We start from the raw sequence: 24,712 nt of genomic DNA, 5'->3' as shown, positions 1-24,712 counted from the left end.
GCAGATTTGTTAGATGCCTTTTTGAAGAAGGGAGCCAACTGACCGTACTAACAGCTATTTCGAATAGTTTGGCCCAGGAAGGTTGAAATGTTTTGCAAGTGACACTCGTAGAGCAAAAGAAAATAGCATATATGATTCTATAAAATTGCTTCACGCTGCTCATAAAGTTCTTTACGTAGTCCAATCTCTGAGAAGAACTCGAGACTAGACTGATTTTTTCGAAAATTGAGCGTCATAGAATTTTGTTTAAATGAACAACATAAGACTTGAAAGATATGAGAAAAAAGTTCCAGCTGAATCAGTCCCTCAACTTTATAAATTTTTGCGGAATTGTTCTGTGAACTGTTCAATAGATTTGAATTGCCACATTGAGCCATCTACCTGTTTAACCTATGTGTGGTATAAAACCAACAATTTTGGAGAATTGTGCGCTTTTTATATAATATTTCTCAGTATCTGAAGTTTTACTGTGGTTTGACAAAATTAACCTTCACTATATTTTATAATGTAAAGTAAAGAAAAGATTTTGTCCTTTTTTGGTAGTTTTTTTTCGATTAGTATTAATGACGGGTCTCATTGTCGCTCTGATGAGGATTAATTGATGCTATTTAATGTTTTCATTTATTAGGGAACGTAAGGGAACAGCTATGTCACCACTTGTTTTCATACTTTATCAGCGATTTTTCGTTTTGCCATTTTTGTAGTTTTGTCCTGTTGCCTAATTAGAATAATGATGGGCTTTTAATGAGGCTCAGTTGAACCCATTTAATGCTCTCCTTTTTTAAAAAAAAACTGTGGCGACTTTGACTCGACTCGTATCCAAAAAAGATCTGATTTTTAAATTAGTTTAACTCCTTTTTGCAGCTTTTTGTTGTAGTTCTACTAAGACTTATTACCTAAGGTCAAGGTCTAGGTGAAATACGGCCAAGGTTGAACGAGCAAAATCAAAAGAAACGATTTATAACGATAAAGCCCGGTCATTGAATCATAGCGCATTAGGTTATAAAGTTCATTAGAGCGATTGCTAGCTGATGTTAGTTTTAATCTTAATAGCCGTCACTTCAATATTTGAATGAAGTATAGTTTCAGAACCTAACTGAAACTGCACATCAAATTAGAACACTCGTTGACTCCTAGAAAATTTATTTCAAAATTTTCACTTATGTAAAATTTTTTATTTTGTTTTAATCCCGATGTTTGTGGAGGGGGTCAAAGTTGGGTATTTGCGGGCTATGTTCCTATGTTCTGCAGTGGCGTCCCTGTGAACGAAGCTGCTTGTTTTTGTTTCAATTTCTAAGCAAAGGAATCTTTATTGCATTGCTCTGAAATTATTTGTAGATCATTTAACTCTCGATGTAGAAACATTTTATCATGGTCCATACTCATGGTACTCCTCTCCCTGAGTATTTTGTGCCCCCTGTTTAATTGCTGTCAAACGAAGTTTGTAGCAATTATATTAGTCCTTTTTAGTCTTTTTTTAAATGCGATTTTTCGTTTGACCAATATTTCGTCTGACACGTTTGACTTTTCGTCCTCAAAAACGGGATAAACAGGTAGCGCCCAGCGGGCATTAAGTGCTCTTAGAGCCTTTGCGCTCACTAGTCTTCAAGTATGCGATTCACAGAATCTGCTTTGGAGACTAATACTTATGGTACGAAGGGAGGCTCATAAAGATTGACCCCCCCCCCCCCCCCAAATGTTGCCACCCCCATTAGTCCCCCCGGTGCACCCCTCCCCCGCTGCGCTCACTTACGCCCCTTCAATTAAGCTAAAGCTAGCCTCCCTAAACCGTGCCTAGCTACTGACGAAGCCAATCGCTCGCCGGTCGCTTGAGAGCAATTCGCCCGACGTTAGTCGGTTATGTTAAAAATTAGGCGCCAGTACAGAAATCATCGTTTCGATATATCAATTGCACCTGGGGCGTTACAAGTAATACGCACCACTGCGGTGAGGGATCTCAAACCGATAAAATCCATTAACTTATTGCTTACTGCTGCTCCAATTACCATTGTGATATATCCCGTAAGAAAAAATGTTCATAGCAATTATTGTAAACGTGTGTGTCTTATGCAAAATTTTTGCTTGACAATTTTGACTTTTCGAGTGACTTTTACGCCCTTGACTTTTTGCGTTTCGCGTGATTTAAAATTCTCTTTCAATCACAATTTCAAGCAGCTGAACTCAATTGGCGGCAATTTAATACTAAAAGTCAAACGAAAAGTGCGCCGAAATTGGTTCCATTTTTACTTTAAATCTTAATAGTGGTATATGTTGACCTCTAATCTGAAGCAGGCTGCAATTCATTAGAGCTCCCACTAATTGTTCGAGAGCAATTCTTCCGACGTTTAGTCGGTTATGTTTGTATAAATTGGTGTTTCAGTCTGCACTGGCTAATTTGAACATGCTGACAGACAGCACATACAGAAGTGGAGTGCCAATAGCCAATGCAACTGTGCCCCCTGCTGGGTCAAGCCGACTCAGTCGCAGTTCAGATGGTAGAGGCAGTCTCCGGGGAGTTCCTGGAGTCGGAGGAGGTGGCGCTGCTGCTGGCTTCCACAACTCCGGATCGTCTTCCAATGTCTTGATGAATGTAAGTTCTCCCCTCTTTTCGATAAAGCAATCAAATTTAGAATGTCGGCTATTTTTAATAATTGAATGGATTCAAGAAGAGTAGTTTTGCAAATCATCCGCTTGGCGAGAAACAAAAACGATAGCTAAAATTGCAAATTACGGTGCCAATCTTTGTTGCTCTTTTTGGACGAGAGTATGTAATTGTGGCTTAAAAACGAAAAATTTACATAACTGTTATAGTCGCAGCCTCACCATCCAGTAAATCCGAACCAGGTTATGAATCAGCACCACCAGCAGCAACACTCGTCTCTTATGCACCCTCCTCATCCTCAACAGCAGCAGCATGCCTCAGCCCAGCCTCAGATGTCTCCTACTAACCTCTGTCTAAATGCCAACCACCCACTGGGAGGAAGTTCAAACATGTCTCGCCACAGGGTTAGTCACCCCACCCCATCCCGTCACCCCCCCCCCCTCCTCCTTCTGCTCCAGTTGCTTACACTTCTTCCAATTGCAACCACCTTAACACTCCATTTTATACCCTAATGTTACGACAACGTGTTGAGTATCGTCTTCAGGAAGATTCAAGTATTCCGATAATGATGGCAAATGGCGAGGAAGGTTGATAAACGGTTAATAATGCCGTCATATTAAGGTCTTTGTAATTATATGGGAGAATTTTGTTTGGCAAGAAATCTGACGCGAGTTAGTGTCTTTTCCAAAGAGTGCTGAGATTCTGTATGTTTTGCAGGTGGACACTTCGCCTTATGGTAGCTACTTGTTGCCTCCTGGGGGAACCAGTAACGATAACAGCTGGAGAAGGTAACCAAAGTTGCAGCATAATTACTTTTTTTCGGCAAAAATTTTTAATATCCTCAGCTAGTTTTGAGAAATTTTTCTGTTTAACTAGCTATTTGATCATCTAATGATGTGTTGATAATATAAACTACAAGCTCTTTTATCCAATCGGAATCATATTAGTTGTAATGCCTTTACATAACTCGAGTCGGATTACGATTGTTCGAACAACTTAAATGCTTCATTTAGGACTATATCAGATTCTCGGTTGTACGAAAGCGCCTCGCAGCCGCGGCGTGTCCCAGTTGGGGGAGGCATGCCCTGCTTCGGACCCGACTCGCGTGGACCAGGTCCAGCTCCTAGACTCTCATTCTCCTCTAAAAGCAAATCTCCCTCCAACAGGGGAATGCACTCAAGAGGAGACAGGCGTAAAATGTCAGACGATCAGCAGATGATGAGTTACCACCGCGATATTATCAAGTCGTTAGTATTATTTAACAATGAATTATGTTGGGTTCTGTAATGCGTTGAATGTTTCCTTAAATTTGTAGTTTGTACCAATTATATTAGTCCTGTTTTCTTTTTAATGCGATTTCTCGCTTGACCGTCTTTTTGTCTGACCAATATGACTTTTCATCCTCAAAAACGGGATAAACATGTAACGCCCGGATGGCAGTAATTTTTCTTAGAGCCCTACGACTTACCAGTTTCCTCTAAGGATGCAATTCATCAAAACTGTTTTAAGGAGAGAATTTCATGGTGTTGGCGTGAAGGGTGGTTCTTAATTTTAAAAGTTTTGCCCTCCTTGGTCAACCCCCTTCCCCCTAAGACACCACCAGCCCAGCCTCCTCCAGCAGTCGCCCCTCCCTCCTGACCCCCACCCCACTCACTCCGCTGAATCACCACCCCACCAATGCCAGTCGGTCGTTTGAGAGAAGCTCGCCCGACTTTAGTCGGCTATGTTCATAGCTGGGAAGCTGTAGGCTGAGCATAGTTATTATAGCTGCGAAGCTGTGAGCTGAGCAATGCTATATTGCGGGGTTCGTGGGTTTTTTGTACGACTCGAAGAGCAGTATAAGTTTTGAGTTTTTATAGCTGCGAAGCTGTAAGCTGAGCGTAGCTATATTGCGGTGCTCTTGGTTTTTTTTGTTTCGTCGTCTGACGCTTTATTTTCGTTTTACATTTGTTCTAGAACATTCTGTCTCGTCACTGCTTAAATGGCTTTTTCGCGCTTGATTTCACGCTTTCTGCGTGACCTAAATTGCGGTTATTCAGAAACAGAATCTGTTCCTAAAACAAAGTTGATTGTAAAACAGATTGTATGGTCCGACAGCCGAGTGGTTAAGGCGACAGGCTGTTAATCCGGAGATCGCCGGTTCGAGACGCGACAGGGAAACTTTTTTTTGCACCCAAAAACAACCTCCTTTGAAATAAACTTGTAAGTTTTATAGGCGGCGGCGATAACTATTATCAACTCACTTCTGTATCTTTTTCCATCTGTATTTTACGGCACGCAAGTCTATTTCGCAGCTATTCCGGCAATCTGCCGGCTATGTTTTTTTTTACCGGAAGTACTATTTGTTCGGACGACGTTTTGACCTAAAAGCGAAAGTGAGAAAAATTGCCGTGTGAACTATTTTTTCTGAGAAGTTTTCTGATCATGCACTGCTTTCAGTGAATATAACCGTTTTGAGCCGTTTTTCGTCGAATTAGCCCAGTTTTTAATTGCTCTCAAACGAAGTTTTGTGGCAGTTATATTAGTTCTGTGGTCTCTTCTATGCAACTTTTCGCTTGGCCGGTTTTTCGTCTGAACCATTAGACTTTTCGTCCTCAAAAACGGGATAAACAGGTAGCGCTCGGAGGGCTTTTAATGGCCGAGCAACTCTCTTAGAGCCTTCGCCTGACTAGTCTCTAAGTATGCGATTCACCGAAAGTATTTTGAGATAATTTCAGGGAGTGAGGGGGCGGTTCTTAGCTTTAAAAGTGTATAGGTGTCAGCCCCCCCTCTGTCACTCACTCCTCCCACCCCGCACCCACCTGTCCACCCTCCAAGCGGTCTATTTTGACCCCTTCTCGTCCATCTCTCCCCCAACTTTGCCTCCCCCCCCCCTCTTCGTTTAAACCTAGTGCTAGCATCCCTGAGACTCAGCTAGCTACTACCGAAGCCAGCCGCTTGCTGGTCGTTTGAGAGCGATTCGCTCGACGTTGGTTATTAATAGCCGCCCTCATCTTCTCAGCCGGCTATTATAGCGCTCCTAATTTTTTTTTACTTCGTCGAACTTTTTTTCGCTTTACCATTTTGTCGCTTTTTCAGCATTTTGCGTGAAATCTTTTTGACTTCTCTAGGCTAGTTTCACTCTTCTGTCATTCTGCTCAAACTCCTTTTAGACAGCAGCTGCTCAGCAAAGCAATTCAAAATGAAGAGAGTCAGTATAAAAAAATCAAAGTCAGAAATAGAAACGGGATAAACCCAGAAAGCCCATTTTAGATGCCCGCTACTTGAACTTTGTTCTCATAAGTTTTAGTGACTATCTATAATGCTTATTGGTATTGATACTAGACCCTGTAGCCTCTCACTGAGAGACAGGAGTATGTTTAATTACGAAATGACATCAAAATAAATCACACTTAAAAATGTTTTTATACAAAAAATCAATTTTTGTTTTCTTTTCTTTCTATCCCAATAGAGTTATGGGAATCAACGGCGGCTATAATTCGGCAATCTGCCGGGTATGTTTTTTAATGGCCGCCGTCAGCCTCTCAACGGTTATTTTTTAGGCGCTCTTTTTTTTAATTCGCTTTACCTTTTGATCACGTTTTTCATTTTACATAAGTCACGATTTTCAGGCTTGACTTCTGACTTATCTCACTCACTCTTTCAACTGAATGGATTTAAATTCTATCACACATTGAATTACGTAATGTAGTGAATACGGTCAATGTCAGAGTAAAATCAAAATAAACGGGATAAACCGATAAAACCCGGTCATTAAGTTATAGAGCATGAGGTTTTCAAAGTTCATTAGAGCGATTGCTAGCTGATATTAGTATTAAGCTTAATACCTTTCAGTTTAGAAGCTAAATTAAGTATAGGTTTAGCATCTAACTGAAACTGCACACTGAATTAGAACAATTTTCGAAACTTAGGAAAAAAACTGTCAATTTCTATCTCTTATTTCCTTTTTCTGTTTCAATCACGATGTGCGTCTAGCGCGTCAACGGCGGTTTTTTCCGACAATCTGCTGGCTGTTTTTTATTTGTAATTTTGGTTTTTTTGAAAATAATTTTAAGTCGATGTTGTAGTCCCAATTTTTTAGTTAGTATTTGAGTTTTTTTAATTGATTTGTTCATTTTTGGATCTCTAAGCGTCCCTTTCAAAAATTTGTGCTCATGGCAAGTTCCCTTTGATAATTCATGCTTTGAATGGCTCTTTCTAGCCTCAGGTTTTTTGTTTTTTTTTTAAAAGTTGTACACAAGCTAATCCGATTTTGGTAGAGTTTGTCCAATTTTTCCTCACCACCAGGGACTTTAATTTCTTAAAATAATAATTTAGTTTTTAATAATAAATGAGGTAGTTTTTGACGTTGAATATTTGGAGTGCAGTAAATTGTTTTACATAGGTGCATTTTTTATTAATAGCCGCGAAGCGATAGCGGCTATTATTGGGGACATCGTGGTTTTTTTTTTAATTCGTCGTCTCCATCGATGATTCTTACGACCTGACTTCTTGGAAATGACTTCTTGGAATTGACTTCAGTGACTTCTATTGCCTTGCAGTTAAAATTTGTGTACGTGATCGTCTCTGCTGTTAGGTCAATTGCGTGACTTACCTCACTCAAAAAAGTGACTTCTGAGCTCACTTATGGAACTTTAATTTTTTATGAAGATTTACTAGTTAATAGTGTGCATCTAAGTAGTGCCAATCTTTTATATGCCCTAATTTGTGATTATTAGTCTTGAGTTTTTGATTTCGAATATCAATTTTGAAATAGCTCTTTAAGGTCTTTTTCCTTATAGAAGTATGTGTCATAAAATGACAGTCCGAAGCTAACCCAAAAGGTCTAGCGGTCTATTAAAGTAATGGTGGTCGATCTGTCTATCTTATTTCTTTAGGTGTTTCAATTCATGGAAGGCCACGAGCGTCTATCGCGGCTATTTTCCGGCAATCTGCCGGCTATGTTCATTGTTTTCTAAATATTTTAATCTTTCGAATCGTTGAATTGTTATCAATTTTTTAATCTTTTCAAAAGGATTGCTATGCAATTTTTCTAAGCATTGAATGTGTTAAATGAAATTTGTTGTTTTTTAATTTGATTTTTAACTTTCAAAAATCAAGTATTTTTGCTTTTTACGATGCCTTCATGTTCTCCACATTCTAACATGTATCATTGAATAATTCTCTTAACTTTTTTTAAATGTTTTTAGCCTTTCTTCAGATGTAAGATATAACTGCTTCATATTTTGTTTGCTATTTATTTGATTTAATAGGGCAGTGCGAGTTTGATTGAATCAAGTTCTAGAGTTTGACTGATTATTACTTGCTTTCTGCGAATCTTTTTGCGGCCTCGGTTTTTGTTTTGAAATGATTTTTTTTGAGTTTTTCATATTTCTTTTTATTCATGATTAATTTAATGTTTGCAATAGTTTGAACTCATTTTGTCTTATTTCTTTAGCAAAAGAGAAGTAAATCTTATTTTTGTCTTAATTGCTGTGACTCTAAAACAAAAATGATTGTTTTCTTCAATCCTAATTTTTAGTATTTCATGTTTTGTTTGAATAATTCTTTTTAGTTGGATTATCTGAACAATTTTTTTGGGTAGGAGATTTGGTTTTTGAGTTCTATTTTTTATGGCTAGAAACATGAGTTAATTCTCTACAATTTTTAAGTCCTGTCATTTTTGAGCCTATCAGTATTTCACCATCCTAAAAATTCTGGCAGTTTCCAAGGTTTTAAATATGAAATTTTGAGGTATCAAAATTTAGCGACTTTTTTTGGTCAAAATTATGTATGGTTTAAATTTTTGCTGCTTTTTGTATTGTTACTGAATGATGTAATTGTTTTTGTTTTAACTTCTTCCCATTGTGTCATTTCTTATAGTCTCCCTTTGATCAAATTTGGTGAGATAAAGAGTTAGTTTTTAGACAAAAGGCAATGATTTTTGCTACAAGAAAGGTTTCTTTATTAATTTCCGACGCTTCAAGTTGCTTCCGGAATGCTTTCGGCTGTTTTTTTTTGTTTCGTTCTCTGGCGCTCTTTTTTGTTTTACATTTGATCAGACATTAAAGTTCAAATGTGTTCACATAAAGGTCAGTTTTTCTGAATGACTTCTTCCTCTCACTAACAGCGTTTGAGCATGCGACGTTATTTATCTATGGTAATTTGCGTGATAAGATTTTGATCATACGAAACTTACCTCATTCAGTAAAATGTATTTTGGACTTCAAAACTTAGGTTTATTTTGAATTAGTTTAAGGAACCTCATGTATGGAACTCATATATGTAATAAATGTCCCTAATAAAAAGGCTTCTGCAGAAGGAATTGTATTAAGCTTAATTAGTTTATCAATGGATGTTTTTTGCATAGTTCTTTGAGCGCCGATTGGCGCCAATAACTTTTCAACTTAGAATCCTTTATTGGTTTTTATCTATACAACACGGCACGCAAATCTATTTTCCAGCTAGTCTGGCGGCTCGCAAGTCTGCCGATTATCTTATTGCAGTGGTTTGAGGCAAGAGTAGTTTGTTTTCCCAAGAATTTTAATAGACGCCGTCAGCCTCTCCAAGTCAATTATTGAGTCGCTCTTTTTCTGCAATCCAAAGGATTTAGATTGCCTTGGGGAGCTGTCTTTCTACAACTCGAAGACAAGTAGTGGTGGAGCGTTTTTTTATCCTTATTTTTTGCAGTGCTTTATCGTAGAAGTCAATGCTGCACGTGAAGACTAAACGCACGTGAAGACAAAACGCGGGTTTTGAACCTTTTTTTGCGCTCATGAAGAATTTCTGAGCCAGACCCATTCTACGCTGAATAGCTCTTCTTGTCAATCGAGATCAATTTATCGTCATTAGTCGGTTTGTTTTAATTAGTTGAATCGTGTTTGCCGTAGATTGTTTGTGTATTTTCACGAAATTTAGTTTACAGACAGTGTCGAGCCAAAACTTCATTTTTTGACCCCCCAGTTTTTTAAGTCTTATTAATTGCTCTCTCAGTTTGTAGCAATTATACCATATTAGTATTGTAGTCTTTTTAATGTAGTATTTAGCTTGAATGTTTTCTTGTCTGACGATTTTAACTTTTCGTCTTAAAAACAGGTTAAACAGGAAAAGTTAATCTCTATCTGCTATTCACCCGAAACTGTTTAAGAGACCAAAATTCTTGGGTGTGAAGGGCGGTACTTCGGAGCTTCTACTCACCCCCTCATCAACACTCCACCCGTCCACCTGGCAATTTAGACCCCCCGAATCAAAACCCCTCTTCGGATTCTATCCCTAACGCGGCTCGCTTGACCTCCCACCGCCCATTCCACGACACTGCTCGGCGGTCGTTTGAGAACAATTCGTGCGACATTTGTCTGCTATTAATAGCAGCCGGTTCTTAGGAGTTTCTACTCACCCCCTCATCATTACTCCACCCGTCCACCTGGCAATTTAGACCCCCCGAATCAGAACCCCTCTTCGGATTCTATCCCTAACGCGGCTCGCTTGACCTCCCACCGCCCATTCCACGACACTGCTCGGCGGTCGTTTGAGAACAATTCGTGCGACAATTGTCTGCTATTAATAGCAGCCGGTTCTTAGGAGTTTCTACTCACCCCCTCATCATTACTCCACCCGTCCACCTGGCAATTTAGACCCCCCGAATCAAAACCCCTCTTCGGATTCTATCCCTAACGCGGCTCGCTTGACCTCCCACCGCCCATTCCACGGCACTGCTCGGCGGTCGTTTGAGAACAATTCGTGCGACATTTGTCTGCTATTAATAGCAGCCGGTTCTTAGGAGTTTCTACTCACCCCCTCATCATTTTTCCACCCGTCCACCTGGCAATTTAGACCCCCCGAATCAAAACCCCTCTTGGGATTCTATCCCTAACGCGGCTCGCTTGACCTCCCACCGCCCATTCCACGACACTGCTCGGCGGTCGTTTGAGAACAATTCGTGCGACATTTGTCTGCTATTAATAGCAGCCGTATCTCCCAACGGCTATTACTTAGACACTATCCTTTTTTTAATAGCCGCGAAATGATAGCGCCTGTTATTGGGGACATCATGTTTTTTTAAATTCGTCGTCTCCATCCATGATTTTTGAGACCTGACTCCTTGGACTTGACTTTTTCAATTTTAATGATTTCTACTGCTCTCCAGTTAAATTTTGTGGGCGTGAGGTTATTTGCTCTGCTTTTTGGTCAATTGCGTGACTTACCTCACTAAATGAAATGACTTCTGAAATCACTTCATGAACATTAAATTTTATGAACTTTTACTTGTTCTTAATTCTATAGTTGCTTCAATTCATGGAAGGCTATTAGTGTCTATCGCAGCGATTTTCCGGCAATCTGCCGGCTAAGATTACCATTCAATGAATTTGAACTGTATTGGGGTGCTATTTTTGAAAGATGCGTTCACACATTTTCATGAATTTTTGAGTCAAATTGGAGTAGTGATTTTTGTCGCGCCAAAATAGGAAGTGAAGCAAAAAAAAACAAGTGGTTTTACGGCGTGAAATTTTAAAAGAGTGAAAAACGGGTTTTTGAAAAAAATTAGCTTTGTCGCTAGTGTTTTTTTTAAACTCTTTGAATTGTAGGCCAGTCCTGCTATGTTTTTACAATCCAAATATTTCGATTGTATTGGTGCGCTGTCTCTTTTCGACCTGCTCACTTGGCTTTCCAATGTCAATGCGATGTCAAATGGGAGTGGTGATTTGCCTGGAGTAGGAAATTGACTTAAATGACAGTAGGTTTGAATTGTGATTTTTTTCTACATTTAAAATGGAGTGAAAGTTCCCCGGTTTTTGAGTGTTTTTTCATGTGCGGAAATCTGAATTCTTCCAGTGTTCTTTCTCTGATTGCTTTTAAACTATTACATAAGTACTCTAATTACGCCTATTTGCAATGCTTGAATTCTGAACTGGCAGCTAATGCTTTTTATGACTTTGGATCCAATTGTTGCCATAAGTAATATTGATTAATTGCTCTCAAACGAATTTTGTAGCAATTATATTAGCCCTGTCGGTCTTTTTATGCGATTTTCGCTTGACCGATTTTTCGTCTGATTCATTTGACTTTTCCTTCTCAATGGGATAAACAGGTAGCTCCCATTGGGCATTAAGTATTCCTAGAGCCCTTCAGCTCACTAGTCTCCTAGTATGTGATTCACAAACTGTTATGGAGACTTAAACTTATGGTGTGAAGGGCGGTTTTTTGAGGTTAAACAACACCCCACCCCCCCCCCCCCCCCACACACACACACACACACACACACATACGACAGCCCCCGTCTCACTTGAACTGATTTTATTATTTGAATTCTTCCGTAGTTCTTTCTCTGATTGCTATTAAACTATTACAAATGTACTCCAATTACGCCTATCTGCAATTGCTTGAATTCTGAATTTTTTGTGTATGTTATTTCGCTTCGTCAACCAAGTTGTCCATTTTTCAGTCTACTACACACTACTAATAAGTTGCTCTCGAACGAAGTTCGAAGCAATTATTGTAAACGTGGGTGTCTTTCCTTGCGAAATTTTGCTTGACTGTTTTTGTTCTAGAAAATTCTTTGGATTTCACTTCTCGAGTGACTTTTCCACGCTTAAATTTTCCGTGTGATTGAAATTGCTCTCATTCGGAAACTAAGTCTGTTGCTAAAATAAAAGCGGTTGAGCAATTGCCGTATATGGTCCGTGCAGCTTAATCGTTAATGTCGACGACTCTAATCGGGAGATTTCGGGTTCGAACCCCCATCTTGTTAATGATTTTGCACCCATCAACTTTCTGTAAGCTGTACCCCCTCTAAATTACCTCGCCCCGACATTCGTTCGAGAAAAATTCGTCCGACATTAGTCGGCTTGTTTCTTCATCCGTGTTACCAGGCCTAATGCGAATTGCTCTTGGTTGTAATCCAGTTATCTTTGCATCAAGAAGCAGTCGTGAGACATGACTAACTTAAATAATAAAAGCCATTAAAAACAAAACGCACTTTTTGTAAGAAAATCTCTCATCTCAATCATTTTCAATAATTAATCAATCATTTTCTTGCTCGTTTTAATCACAATGGGGGACCGTGGTTATCATTCGGGGATGTTTCTCCGGCATAGTTTGCGCGTCAACTGTTTGAAAGAGTATGGCTTATTTAAGAATGCAACACTCAAGCCCATCTCCGGACTCTTCCGCTCAGCAGTCGCCAGACACCGGTAGTCCTGCCACACCCGGTACCAGACAACACTCCCTTACAATCGCCTCGCCTCCAATGCTCAACTCAACCGCAATGAACATGCCCAGGCCCCCAAGTAGCAGTAATATGAACCCACCCACCTCAATACATACCTTGTCACCAAACGAGAACCCAAATATGGCTTCCAGTACTACCTGCGCAGTAGTTTCGCCCAACCACCCGGGAGGCTCCCTACCAGACTTGTCCTCTGGAGGTGGGTTCCAGCATCAATCGGCCGTAGCTGCCAGGCTTCGGAACCCGAACGAAGTTACCTCGCCTGGCGCCTTCTCGATCTCAGGAGTGGCGACTGCTCCCGCGGGCTGCCTCGGGGGACCCCAGGGTACCACCCGGATACCAAATCCCTCTGGCTTGATACAAGAGGGGGGTGATCTTCAGATGATGGTAGCACAGCAAGGTTGTGGGGGGAATGTGTTCATGGGAAATTTCGTAGGCGATGCCATGGGTTCTCAAATGGACGAAGGTAAGTGTTCAAGGCCACCTTTGTCTCCAAATTAAATGTTTCAAACCTGAAATAACTACCAGCTAACGTATTTAGCAAGTTAAATTTAGATGCTCAGGTGCAAAATAAGAAATAAACACTAGTTGAACGTTACAAAATTCCGGTCGCTTCAATTTTTGTCTTTGATCCATTAAATATCACAATCTAAATGTTCAAATCATTTTGAATTTCTCATCGGCATCGCAGTTGATGAATCATCAATTGTTTCAGATTTCAACAGTTTTTTATCATGAAAGACATGTGTTATTTTGACTCGTCTCAACGAACCAGTTGTTGCCTCGTTTTAAAAATTACTGATTTTGTAATCTTTGAGCATTTCAATTCGTTTGATGGGCGACTTTCAGAAATCAAACGACTCTCGTGGGCTCCGTGGCGTATGGAGCGAAGAGTGAGTATTTATAGTGTTCTGATAAATGAGAGCTAGAGAGAGTTATATAATCACCTATATAATCAATCCATGCAACAATCAGTTTATGTCAGGCACTTGTAGCATTAGTTTTTCCAACATCTCTCCTCCTTGAGTAGTCTGAATGTTAGACAATGCAACTTTTATTATCGCTTCAAAACCATAGTTATAAATAGTTTTGTTCAAAACTATAAATACTATACAACCGGATGTCGTCCCGAGTCTGAAATGCCCGCTTAAAGTTAAATCAATAACCTGCTATTTTTGACGGTAAAATTGATTTTTTTTTCGCTTACTTTGGAATTAATGCTAAAAATAAATCATTTGAATTTTGCTACATTGATTTAAATCTTGCTTGCAGTTAATGACTACCACAAAATATCACACAGTCTGTAGGTTGGGTTCTGATCGATAGTGGCATCTGCAAACTTGCAAAATAATTAGCTAGAATTAACTCCTAAATCAATGCAACTTTCTTTCCCTGTCTCCAAAAATAACAACTAGTTAAAATGTAACTAGTGCTAAAACAAACACACAAAAAACTGCTTCAACTAATTTTTTCTCACCTTTTTACTTTTGTGCGGTATGTAAATTGTCACATGAACTCACTCAAGATGTAAAAATGGCTACCCATTTCCTCAATACTGTGAGCGTGAAAGCATTGACGGAATTGTTTTTTAAGCTAGAGAGCTAATCGTTATGAAAAACTTCTGAACACGAAAAAGAAATTCATGCCGCTTAATGCACAAACGCATCTTTATTGGTGAATTATTTGAGCCTCAGAGTTTTCCACTTAAACTACTCCAGCGACCCTTTGGAAAAAAAACCTTTTTGTCGTCCGCGTCAGATACTTTGGACTATTATTAATCGCTCTTGACCGAAGTTTGAAGTATGAAACTACAATTGTAGCTGTTTGTCTTTTAAAGAATGAAGTTTTTTTGCTTAACCGTTTTGATAAGGTTAATTGCTCTCAAAGGAAGTTTGATTTTTGGCTTGACCGACTTTTCGTCTCATGATCTAGCCCTTCGTCCTCAAAAACGATATAAACAATTAAAGCCCGGTATGCATCAAATGGCTGGCGAAGAGATCCCTTAGAGCCTAACGCCTTATTAGTCTTGAAGTATACGATTCACCAAAACTGCTTTGAGGAGACAATTTACAATTTCATGTAAAGGGTGGTTCTTAATCTTGAAAGTTTGACCACCCTCAGTCACTCTGCTTCCCTCTGTCCCCCAACACCCCTGTCCACCATCCTCCACCTTGCTATTTGACCCGCCACCATCGTCCACGCAACCCCGCCCTAACTTGACCCCTCCCCCTTGTGACCCCCACTACGTTCCCCCTTATGCACGCCCTAATCTAAAGCTAGCGTCGCTTATCCCAAGCTGGCTGCTACCGACCCCAACCACTCAGTCGTTGTTTGAGAACAATTAGCTCGACTTTAGTCGGGTATAGTTTTTTATAGCTGCGAAGCTGTAAGCTGAGCGTAGCTATATTGCGGTGCTCTTGGTTTTTTTTTTGTTTCGTCGTCTGACGCTCTTTTTTCGTTTTACATTTGTTCACACAGCAAAGCTGAAAAAGTCAAGTTTTCTGAATGACTTCTTCCTCTCACTAACGGCGTTTGCGCGCGTGACGTCATTTATCACTCGCTTTAACGAAAGTTTTTAGGTTATTTGCGTGATTAGATTTTGATCATACGTGACTTACCTCACTCAATAAAATGACTTTTGCACTTTAAAACTTAAGTTTAATTTGAATTTGTTTAAGGTCAAAGGAACTCATATGTGCAGTAAAGGTCCCTAATAAGAGACTTCTGTGGAATGAATTTTAACAAGCTTTATTAATTTATCGCTGAATGTTTTTTAACCTAGTTTTTTTGAGTGGCTTCGATTTTTTTTTCAATTTAGATCTGTATCTGTTTCTATCTCTATTATATGGCACGCAGGTCTATTCTTTCGCAGCTATTCCGGCAATCTGCCGGCTATGTTTAATTGCTCCCAAACGATTTTTGGGGCAATTACTAATAGCCGCCCACATATCTTCTCAGCAGGTTATTAATGTGCTCCTATTTTTTACAATCCAAGATTTGGATTGTATTGGTGCTCTGTTTTTTTGTAAGATGTTTTGACACCTTTTTTTTTATGACTTTCGAGCTTTCAAAACGGGATAAACAGGTACACCTCAGCGGGCGTCAAGTTTTACTAGTGGCCCTTAGCCGCGTTTAGTTGTCCTTCAAGTTCTTAGACTGGTGAAGGTGCTGGGAAGGTCGTAATTTAGGTTAAAAGGTCATTTTTAAGAGCTTTTGAGCCAACAACCGTGCAATTTTTCAAGTTCTTTCGTTATTTTTCGAGTTTTTCTGTTTGACTAGTCTGAATTTGCGCTTGTCAGAGTTGATAAAGGTCTTTCTGCAATGCAAACATAATCAGGAAAATTGATTCCAGCTTGCAGTTTTTTCAAGTTTTTTTTTATAATAAAAATGTTGTCATTTTTTGAGTTTTTCTAGCCTCAGGGGCCAGAAAACCAGGCCTGATAATGTTTTTGCATAGTTTTAAGTGGTAATGAAGTTGTTTTCAACATTTTAATATCACGAATTTTAGCAATTTTTGATAAAAATTTGCAATTTCTCAAGTTTTTTTAAAAAAAAATTTTTCTGTTAACTTTTTCTTGTCTCGGTGGTCAGGTAGCCTCCTCTAGGGTTTGCTAGTATGTTACTGAATAGTTGCTATGGGCTATGGAATGGTTTTTAATTCTTCATTATTTCGAATTTATGCAATTTTCTGATGAAAATTTAAGTTTTTCAATGTTTCTTGAAAGTTGTTATTAATTGCTCTCAAACGAAGTTGTAGGAATTATATCAGTCCTGTCCCTCTTGTTTATGCGATTTTTCGCTTGACCAATTTTTTGTCTGAAGCTTTTGACTTTTCGTCCTCAAAAACGGGATAAACAGGTAGCGCCCATTAAGTGCTCTTGGTGCTTTGCCCCCCACCGCACGGCCGTTGCCCCCCACCCGCCGTTGCCCCCCACCGCACGGTTGCCCACACCCCCCTCACTTCCCATCGGCCCCCGGTGCACCCCCAAAGAAGCTCCTCTTGAGTTGACAATAGGTTACTGTATAGTTTCTAAATGTAATGGAATGTTTAAGATTTCAACACCACGAATTTTAGCATTTTTTTTTACAATTTTCAAGTTTTTTTGACTTTTTTGTCAATATTCAGGTTTTTCAGCCTAACAAAAATTCTCTTAGGTCTTGATAATGAGTTACTTGAAATTTTTTTTGGGCCATGGATTAGTTCTCAACTTTTATTGTCTTAAATTTTAGCAGTTTTTTATGCAATTTGCATTTTTTTTTCAAGTTTATTTTTAATTTTTTTGTCATTTTTTAGGTTTCTTCAGACTCAATAGCCACATAGCCTCCTCTAGGGTTTTGTTATAGGTTATTGCATAGCTTATAGATGTAATGGAATGTTTTTCAAGATTTTAATATTGGCAATTTTTTTTGCAATTTTTCCAAGGTTTTTTTAATCTTTTCAAATCTTTTTTCTTTTTTTTCCGGCAACAGGGTACTAGGGACCTCCTCAAAGGCTTGATGATAAGCTTGAGCTTTTAATGACTTAATTTTTTGATAAAATTTTGTTTTCAAATTGTCGGAAAATTTTTATGTTCCAAGTTTTTGGATCATTGCGAGCCAGTGAAACTATTTAAAGCTTGGAGTAGGGATACTGGGTAGTCTCTTGGGACAATGAAATGGTTTTCAAGATTTTAATATCTTGATTTTTTGCAAGATTTTAAAATTTTTGAATATTCTTGTCCTTTTCTGAGTTTAACGATCATTACTGTCGTTTGAGAGCAATTCGCCCGACGCTAGTCGGTTATGTTTAATTTTACGTAGTTATAATCTCAGTTATTGATTATAATCTCACGTTCTTAGTTTATCGATATTCATTAGCTAACATTTTAAGGCACGAAATTGTGTTAATGGATAGCCTCTGGAGACATTATATGGTTCAAAAGAAACTGATATCACAATTTTTGGCAACATTTCGTTAAAATTTGCAACTGTTCTCACATATTATATTTTTTTTAGATTACACGATGTTGTTTTGAATTTTTTATTGCGAAATGGTGTTATTGTGAAATGAAGAGACTTCGTTTAAGTTTTCCAATTTTCAATTTTTGTCAATCTTATTTGTTTTGAATTTTCAATTTTCAATCTTATTTGTTTTGATATTAACCCCTGTAACCTCTCATTAAAAACAGAAATGTTTCTAACAACAAAATGAAATCAAAATAGTTCGCCTTTTAAAAAGTTTTCTTACCTCAATCAGTTTTTCTTTTTCATACTTATGGTGTGAAGGGCGGTTCTTAGAGGTTGAAGATACCCCCCACTGTTGACCCCCTCCCACTATTGCCCCCCCCCCCACTGCGCTGTTGCCAATCAGTTACTGCATAGTTTCTATTGGTAGTGGAATGGTTTCAACATATCAACGTATTTTTTTGACAAAACGTGCAACTTTTTTCAATTTTTTTTGACCTCATTCACGTGTTTCCAGACACAGGGGCCAGAAAACGTCCTCAAGAGTTTCCTAATAAGTTACTGAAAAAATTTTAACTGCCATGGAATAGTTTTCAAATTTTTAATATCAGAAACTTTATCGATTTTTTTTAAAACTTGCAATTTTCACATATTTTGAGAATTTTTGTCTTTTTTTAGGTTTATCCAGCCTCAAAACCAAGGAACCTCCTCTAGGGTTTGATAATAGTTACTGTATAGTTCCTAATGGTAATCGAACATTTTAGCATGTCGAATTTCAGCAATTTTTTGATAAAACTTGCAATTTTTTCAAGTTTTTTAAGTTGTGGGTTTTTTTTCTCCAGCCTCAAAAGCCGAGGAACATCGTCCTGGGTTTGACAGTAGGCTACTGTATATTTTTTGAATGTAATGGAATGTTTTTCAAGATTTCAACAGCACAAATGTTTGCTTTTTTTTACACAACTTGCATTTTTCTTTTCAACTTTTTTTGACATTTATTGTCATTCAGTTTTTTTTCAGCCTAACAAAAAATCTCCGTTAGGGTTTGATAATAAGAGTTACTGGAAAGTTTTTCGGCCATGGATTAATTTTCAACTATTATTATCACAAAGTTTAGCAGTTTTTTTTATGTTATTGCGATTTTCTTCCAGTTTTTTTTTATTTTGTCAATTTTTTTCGTTTCTCCAGCCTCAAAAGCCACATAGCGTCCTCTAAGTTTTGATTTATTTGCATTATTGTCAAGTTTTCTGAATCTTTTTGATTTTTTAATCATTTTTCCAGCACCTGGGTCTTAGGGACCTCCTCCAAGGTTTGATGCTAAGTTTTAAATATTTTAATGACTCCAGCGTTAGCAATTTTTTGATAAAATTTAATTTTCTAATTTTTGGAAAATTATTATCATGTTCCAAGTTTATGGATATATATGAGCGAAACTATTTAAAGCTTAAAATGGGGATACTGGATAGTCTCTTGAGACAATGAAAAGGTTTTGAAGATTTTAATATCTTGAATGTTAGCAAGATTTTGTTAAAATTTGCGATTGTTTTCAAAATTTTTGAATATTTTTGTCCTTTTCTGAGTTCAACGATCCTTACTGGCCAACTAAGCTTTTCAGCTCTTGCAGATGGTTTATTTGATATAACTCCAGAGACAAATAATTGTTTAGAACATCTTCACTGCTAAATCTGGAAGCTTTTTAAATTTTGCGATATTTTGCAAATTTTTAAATTATCAGTTTTTTATTTTATTTACTAACAAGGCTAGAAAGATAAAAGATGCAGAGTCGAATCAATTAAACCGTGGCTAGCTACTGATGAAGCCAACCGCTCGCCGGTCGTTTGAGAACAATTCGCCGGACGTTAGTCGGTTATGTTTGTTTTTGTTTTAACTTGTTTTTTATTTGATTTTTTTTACTAAAAGGCTAGAAAACTAAAAAGTTTTTGAGTCAAATCAAGCTAAAACTGGCCTAACTAAACCGTGGCTAGCTGCTGATGAAGCCAACCGCTCGCCGGTCGTTTGAGAACAATTCGCCCGACGTTATTCGGTTATGTTTTATTTTTTTTTTGCATTTTAGGTGTTCTCTTTCTGAGTATGAGTTTTTTTCTGACCCATTTCCTAACCTCATGTTTTAATTGCTCTGCAATTAGGAGTTTATCAAAAGTTGTTTATCAAAGAGAACAAAATCGACTGCAACTTTTCCGGCAATTTTTCCTTTCAATCCTTCCATTAGTTTGGGGCTTATTTGTGTGAGTAGTCCACAACTCAGCAAGATTTTTAATCGTCATCTGAAACTCATTTGTGGTCAAATTGAGAGTTGTATTAGTCGCATATAAATGTTCCTGACGAATTATATGTGAGGCTGCGGAATTTTTGGATTACAATATAACTCCTTAATGGAAAAGGAAGAGGATTTTTCCAAATAGGGCTCAGGGTACTACCGAATCCTTTGAAAATAGTCTTACTAAAATTGGGACTAGTTTTGTTCGCCAGTGATATGAAATGAACAATGAAGCATGTTGTTTGACTTAGTAGAGTGTGACAAGTAGTAGTTAGTGGTAGTGAGTTAGTTTTCTGTTTGTTGTGCCTGTATGTTGCAGGAGGACCAGTAGAGTTAGGTTCTATCTCTCCATCCAATTCCTCCTCTTCCCCCAACCCCCACCATCTCCATCATCACCACCCCCCTCACCGCCAACAGCAGCAGTCGCTCGCCTCCTGCTCAATTCTCTCGACATCGCCTGTAGCTGCCTCCTCTCCCTCAACCAGCACTCCTCAGCAATATCCCCCTAATCAACATCATCATCATCAAGAACAACAGCAACACCAGCTCCTACATCAGCAGGCAATGACTATTGCGGTTGGGACAAATGCAAAGCTTGCAATAGTCAAATATTTTGAATTGCAATTTTTTAATTTTGTGAATGATTATGCGCGCATTAAATTAACATTGAAATAAGCATAAATTATAACTCAAATGTAGTATATAATTTTCGAAAGTACCCGACCCAAGTATATAATTTTCGAAAAATACCTAATATGAATTATTAATTGACTTAACGAAGTTTTAAGCGATTTATTGTAGATATGTGTCTTTTTTATGCATAATTTTTGCGTAAACGTTTTGTTCAAAAATGTATTCGCTTGAGCGATTGAACTTTCCGAGTGACTTCTTCGCAATTCACTGTGTAATCTACCGGTCTTAGCTTAATCTAAAGTGCAGGTTTTCAGTATTTGACTGCTAGCTTTATTTGCGTAGTTTACTGCTAAAAGCGAATGAAAGGTGGGCTGAAATTGGTTGCATTTTTTCTAAATCTTTGTAGTGGTCTAAATGAAGCTCCGAGGACATTTAAACAGGCCACTGCCGCCCGCGAATTTAAGAAGTAAATATAGTTCCCGTCGCCGGCTTTTTTTAAGTTGGAGGTGCAAATGTCAACTGAAATTATATCGCTCTAATGAAAAATAATTAAGAGCTGCTTTTAAAGAGCTGCGTTTCATAAGTTAAAAATTTTTTTAGAAGTTCAGTCATAACAGCAATCAATTGAGAATTGATTTGTTTTCTCTCATTCCTGTTATCTATCAGTCTTGTTATATTCATAGTTCTGTTGAGACTAAACGTCTACAAATCTACTCCAGCTAGCTTCTGGCAATATATGTTTGCAGTATTTCGTTTTTAATGAGATTTTCCCCTGCCTTTTTACAGTGGATGTGTATTGTTCATGTCAAGGCATTTTTAAAATTTACATGTGTGATTAAGCTTTACCTATTTAATAGTTGATTTTGAATTGATTTTTAATAGCCGCCGTCAGCCTCTCAAAGGCTACTCTTTTAGCGCTCTCCTTTTTATAATTTTTTAAAAACTTTTGGTCACGTTTTTAGTTAATTTATAAGTCAAGACTTCTCATTTTTGAATGATGAAATGGCTCTTTCACTGTTTCTACTGAATGAAATTTGGGCAAATTTACTCGAATACGTACAAGGTCAAAAAGTGGAATGAAAAGAAAGCGAATGAACCATCAAAGCCCGGCCACTAAGACTTAGTGCATTATGTTATCAAGGTTCCTTGTTTTATACTGCTATCTGGTATTAGTTTTAAGCTTATTGTTCTCCAACGTATAGGCCGAAATTACCATAATTATCTAAAATAATGAAACTGCAGAAATAACACTTTTTTACCCTTAGAAAGAAATTAGGTTGTTCATTTTTTCTTTGTTTTTCTAACTATTTCAATCCTAACGCTGGTCAGTGGGGTCACACGGCGGATTTTTTTCTGGCAGTTTGCCGGCTATGTTTGAAAAATGAGCTTAAAAATGTGAAAGTTTGATTGCTTCATTGATAATTTTATCAGTTAAACGGCATTAGCTCAGTTCTGGTGCAAATGTACCCACTGAGTTCGTCAAATTCATTTTTAAGTTTATAAGTATTATGTATATATTGACCTTTTCTCGTGTTGTCAAAATTTGTGAATCACTAGAAGTAGGCTGAGATCCGATGTCTAATGAGATCAGTGTACCATAGGGGGTAGTCAGATCTAATCAGAGGTCCCTTTGAAATGATTAAGCCACCAATGAATGAAGTGACACATTTTGAAGTGAACAGCTGTTTGTTCAGCTTTGATCTGCACCGCATGTAGATACTGGAAGAAAGGCCGTACGTAATTTTGAGATCTTACCTCAGAATCTCATGCTGTCTTTTTGAGAAAAAAGATCAGCTGGTTTTATTGACTTAAATGTTTCACGTTTCTAAGAACGCTTCAAAAGGTTATTAATTTAAGACTAGAGTGCTTGCATCACAAAATATGAGGATTTTTAGTGCCGTAGCTGCAATCTTGAGAGATTTTCAAAAATTTAATTTGAGATGTAGCTAAAATTAAATGACAGCAAAGAATTGATAAAGATATTAATTATATAGGACGAGTCTAATGAACATGATAATATTTTGATCTTATTATTAATATGGTTAATTTATTTTAATAATTCGAAAAGGAAAGCCTGTAACAGCTTTCCTTAAAAGCTCACATGAACTCTCCGTTATTGTGGGGGGGGGGGCGTGGTTTTGTATCGGCACGGCTGATAGTGATCGATCGTATGTTACAAAAAATTGCTTTGAGCGTTAAAAATAGTCATTGCCTGCAAACAATCAGGGGACCAGTGCCCATGCTCAGCAAGTGGGAGTGAATGGCTGTGGAAACGGGGGGCCAATTCTTATTCCAGTGCCCCCCTCGGGGGGAGGGAGACCACACGGGGGAAATGTGGGGGGTGGCCAACATCAACAGCAGCTGCCTTGCTTCTCGCCTTCTGGACGATTCCAACACCACCATCACCCTCCAACACATCACGGCACCACACCCACTACTGTCAGCGCCCTCATGACAGGGCTGCCAACTGGCCCATCGGCCTCAAATGTACCTGACGCACTGTCTGTCTCGCCCACATATAATAGTGACAATAGTAGTTATAGTGGCAATGTTAGTATGTAGATGCCTGTCATTTCAACACCTGTCATTCTATTAGACATTTGATCAATTTGGTGTATAGCTTGAATCTTCTTATTCTGATTTATGTTTGAATGAATATGCTTATGCTCATTGCATCAATCCAGACGTTTTATGTAGAATTAAAAGCCTTTTTTGTAATTTGTTAATTTTGTTCACGGCCGAACTCGATGTGTTTGAGAGGAATCGTTTTTGAATGAAAGATTTTCTTTGATTGCTATCGACTAAAATGGTCGTATTAGATTGTTATCGGGAATTGTTTTCAGGGTTTGAAAGTGATCCAATGTGTTACGTGACTCCCTTCATTAAAGTGAACAAAATTAAACGCTATCAGAATTACGAGATATCAATTGAAATTGATCTGTTTCAGAGCAGCGTAGCTCTACCTCTGAATTTGAGTACTTCATTCACTCCGAGGCAGCCATTAATGCAATCTAACAGCTGCAGCAGCAGCAATAGCCAACAACAGTCCAGCAGTAGCAGCAAGGCTCTGTTAAGTAGTCACGGCAACAACTCCATAGATCCAAATAGGGCCAATAATCACACGCCTAGCGTGGTAGTCACGTCTGCAATGAACCCAAACCACCCTACCAAGATCCTCACTGGCACTTGTGGGGGTAGTAGTGAAGGATCTGGGTGGAAATTCAATTCCCCAGGAGGTGGTGCGGCTGATGCTTATGACAATCTTCCTAGTACAAGCCCCAACTCATCATATCGAACCTGTTCGGAGACACAGACATCTTCTATGGCTATGGTCAATTCGCACGTGCAAGTTAGAACATCTTGTTGATAGCTTAGATTCTTTTTTGTCACATTCCTACTTTCTCGAATCTTTTACATTTTTAATGCTTGCAAAGTGATTTTGACGAAGTCTGAATCATTTTCTAAATTTTCTGTGTCTTTTCGTATACTACAAAAAAACTAAATTTGGTTTTATCAATGCTTAGAAAAATAATTTTTTTAAATAAAAAGGACCCAATGCTCTCCGACAGAATCGCTTGAATTTCGATTTCGTTGGGTCAAATTTTAATTGCTCACCGCAATGGCTGAGAACTTAGGTCCCAGCATCTTGTTTCCACGACACGCTCTTCGCAGAGGTTGACAAGTAGATTGTTTTTTTACCAATTAAAAGTTAGCTGAGGAAAAGGCTAATTTAATTTTAGCCGCTAGATAAGATGAGTTGTGCAAGCTAATTTTGTTAAGTAGCTCAACCTGTAGAGACTCCGGTTAATGATGTCTCGAAAGTTGTTTCTGATATTTGGCTCATACTCCATTCTGCTGCTTTCAGCTGCCTCCTGTTCTTTAATTATTCTTTTTTTTTGTTTGTTGTTTCTGTTCTGCTGCATTTTAGCAACAGAAAGTGATGAGCATATGATTCTACTACTGAGCGCTGTGCTTTTTTCTGCCAAATAGTTATTTGGCGTCTGAATGTTCCTCATAATTAGATTCATACTCAATTAAGCTCCCTTCAGGTCAT

General features: G+C 38.2%; 1 protein-coding gene across 2 annotated transcripts in view; it reads left to right on the top strand.

The window, feature by feature from the left end:
• LOC142349566 (uncharacterized) overlaps positions 1-24,712 on the top strand; it is a 146,416-nt gene that overhangs the window by 30,496 nt on the left and 91,208 nt on the right. The window contains exons 3-10 of one of the 2 annotated variants that reach the window (XM_075401208.1): positions 2,381-2,590; positions 2,812-3,006; positions 3,320-3,390; positions 3,616-3,849; positions 12,716-13,272; positions 20,345-20,586; positions 22,885-23,208; positions 23,606-24,007. In XM_075401208.1, coding sequence (XP_075257323.1) covers positions 2,381-2,590; positions 2,812-3,006; positions 3,320-3,390; positions 3,616-3,849; positions 12,716-13,272; positions 20,345-20,586; positions 22,885-23,208; positions 23,606-24,007 — 2,235 coding nt within the window. Of the gene's footprint in view, positions 1-2,380; positions 2,591-2,811; positions 3,007-3,319; positions 3,391-3,615; positions 3,850-12,715; positions 13,273-13,655; positions 13,700-20,344; positions 20,587-22,884; positions 23,209-23,605; positions 24,008-24,712 lie in introns of both variants that reach the window. The other variant, XM_075401209.1, reaches the window with a different exon arrangement.

This window comes from Convolutriloba macropyga, chromosome 11 (assembly GCF_964194025.1).
Source record: "Convolutriloba macropyga chromosome 11, txConMacr16.3, whole genome shotgun sequence".
NCBI classification, from domain to species: Eukaryota; Metazoa; Xenacoelomorpha; order Acoela; family Convolutidae; genus Convolutriloba; species Convolutriloba macropyga.
The sequence above is the reverse complement of the archived record's forward strand: the minus strand, read 5'-3'. Positions and strand labels throughout refer to the sequence as shown.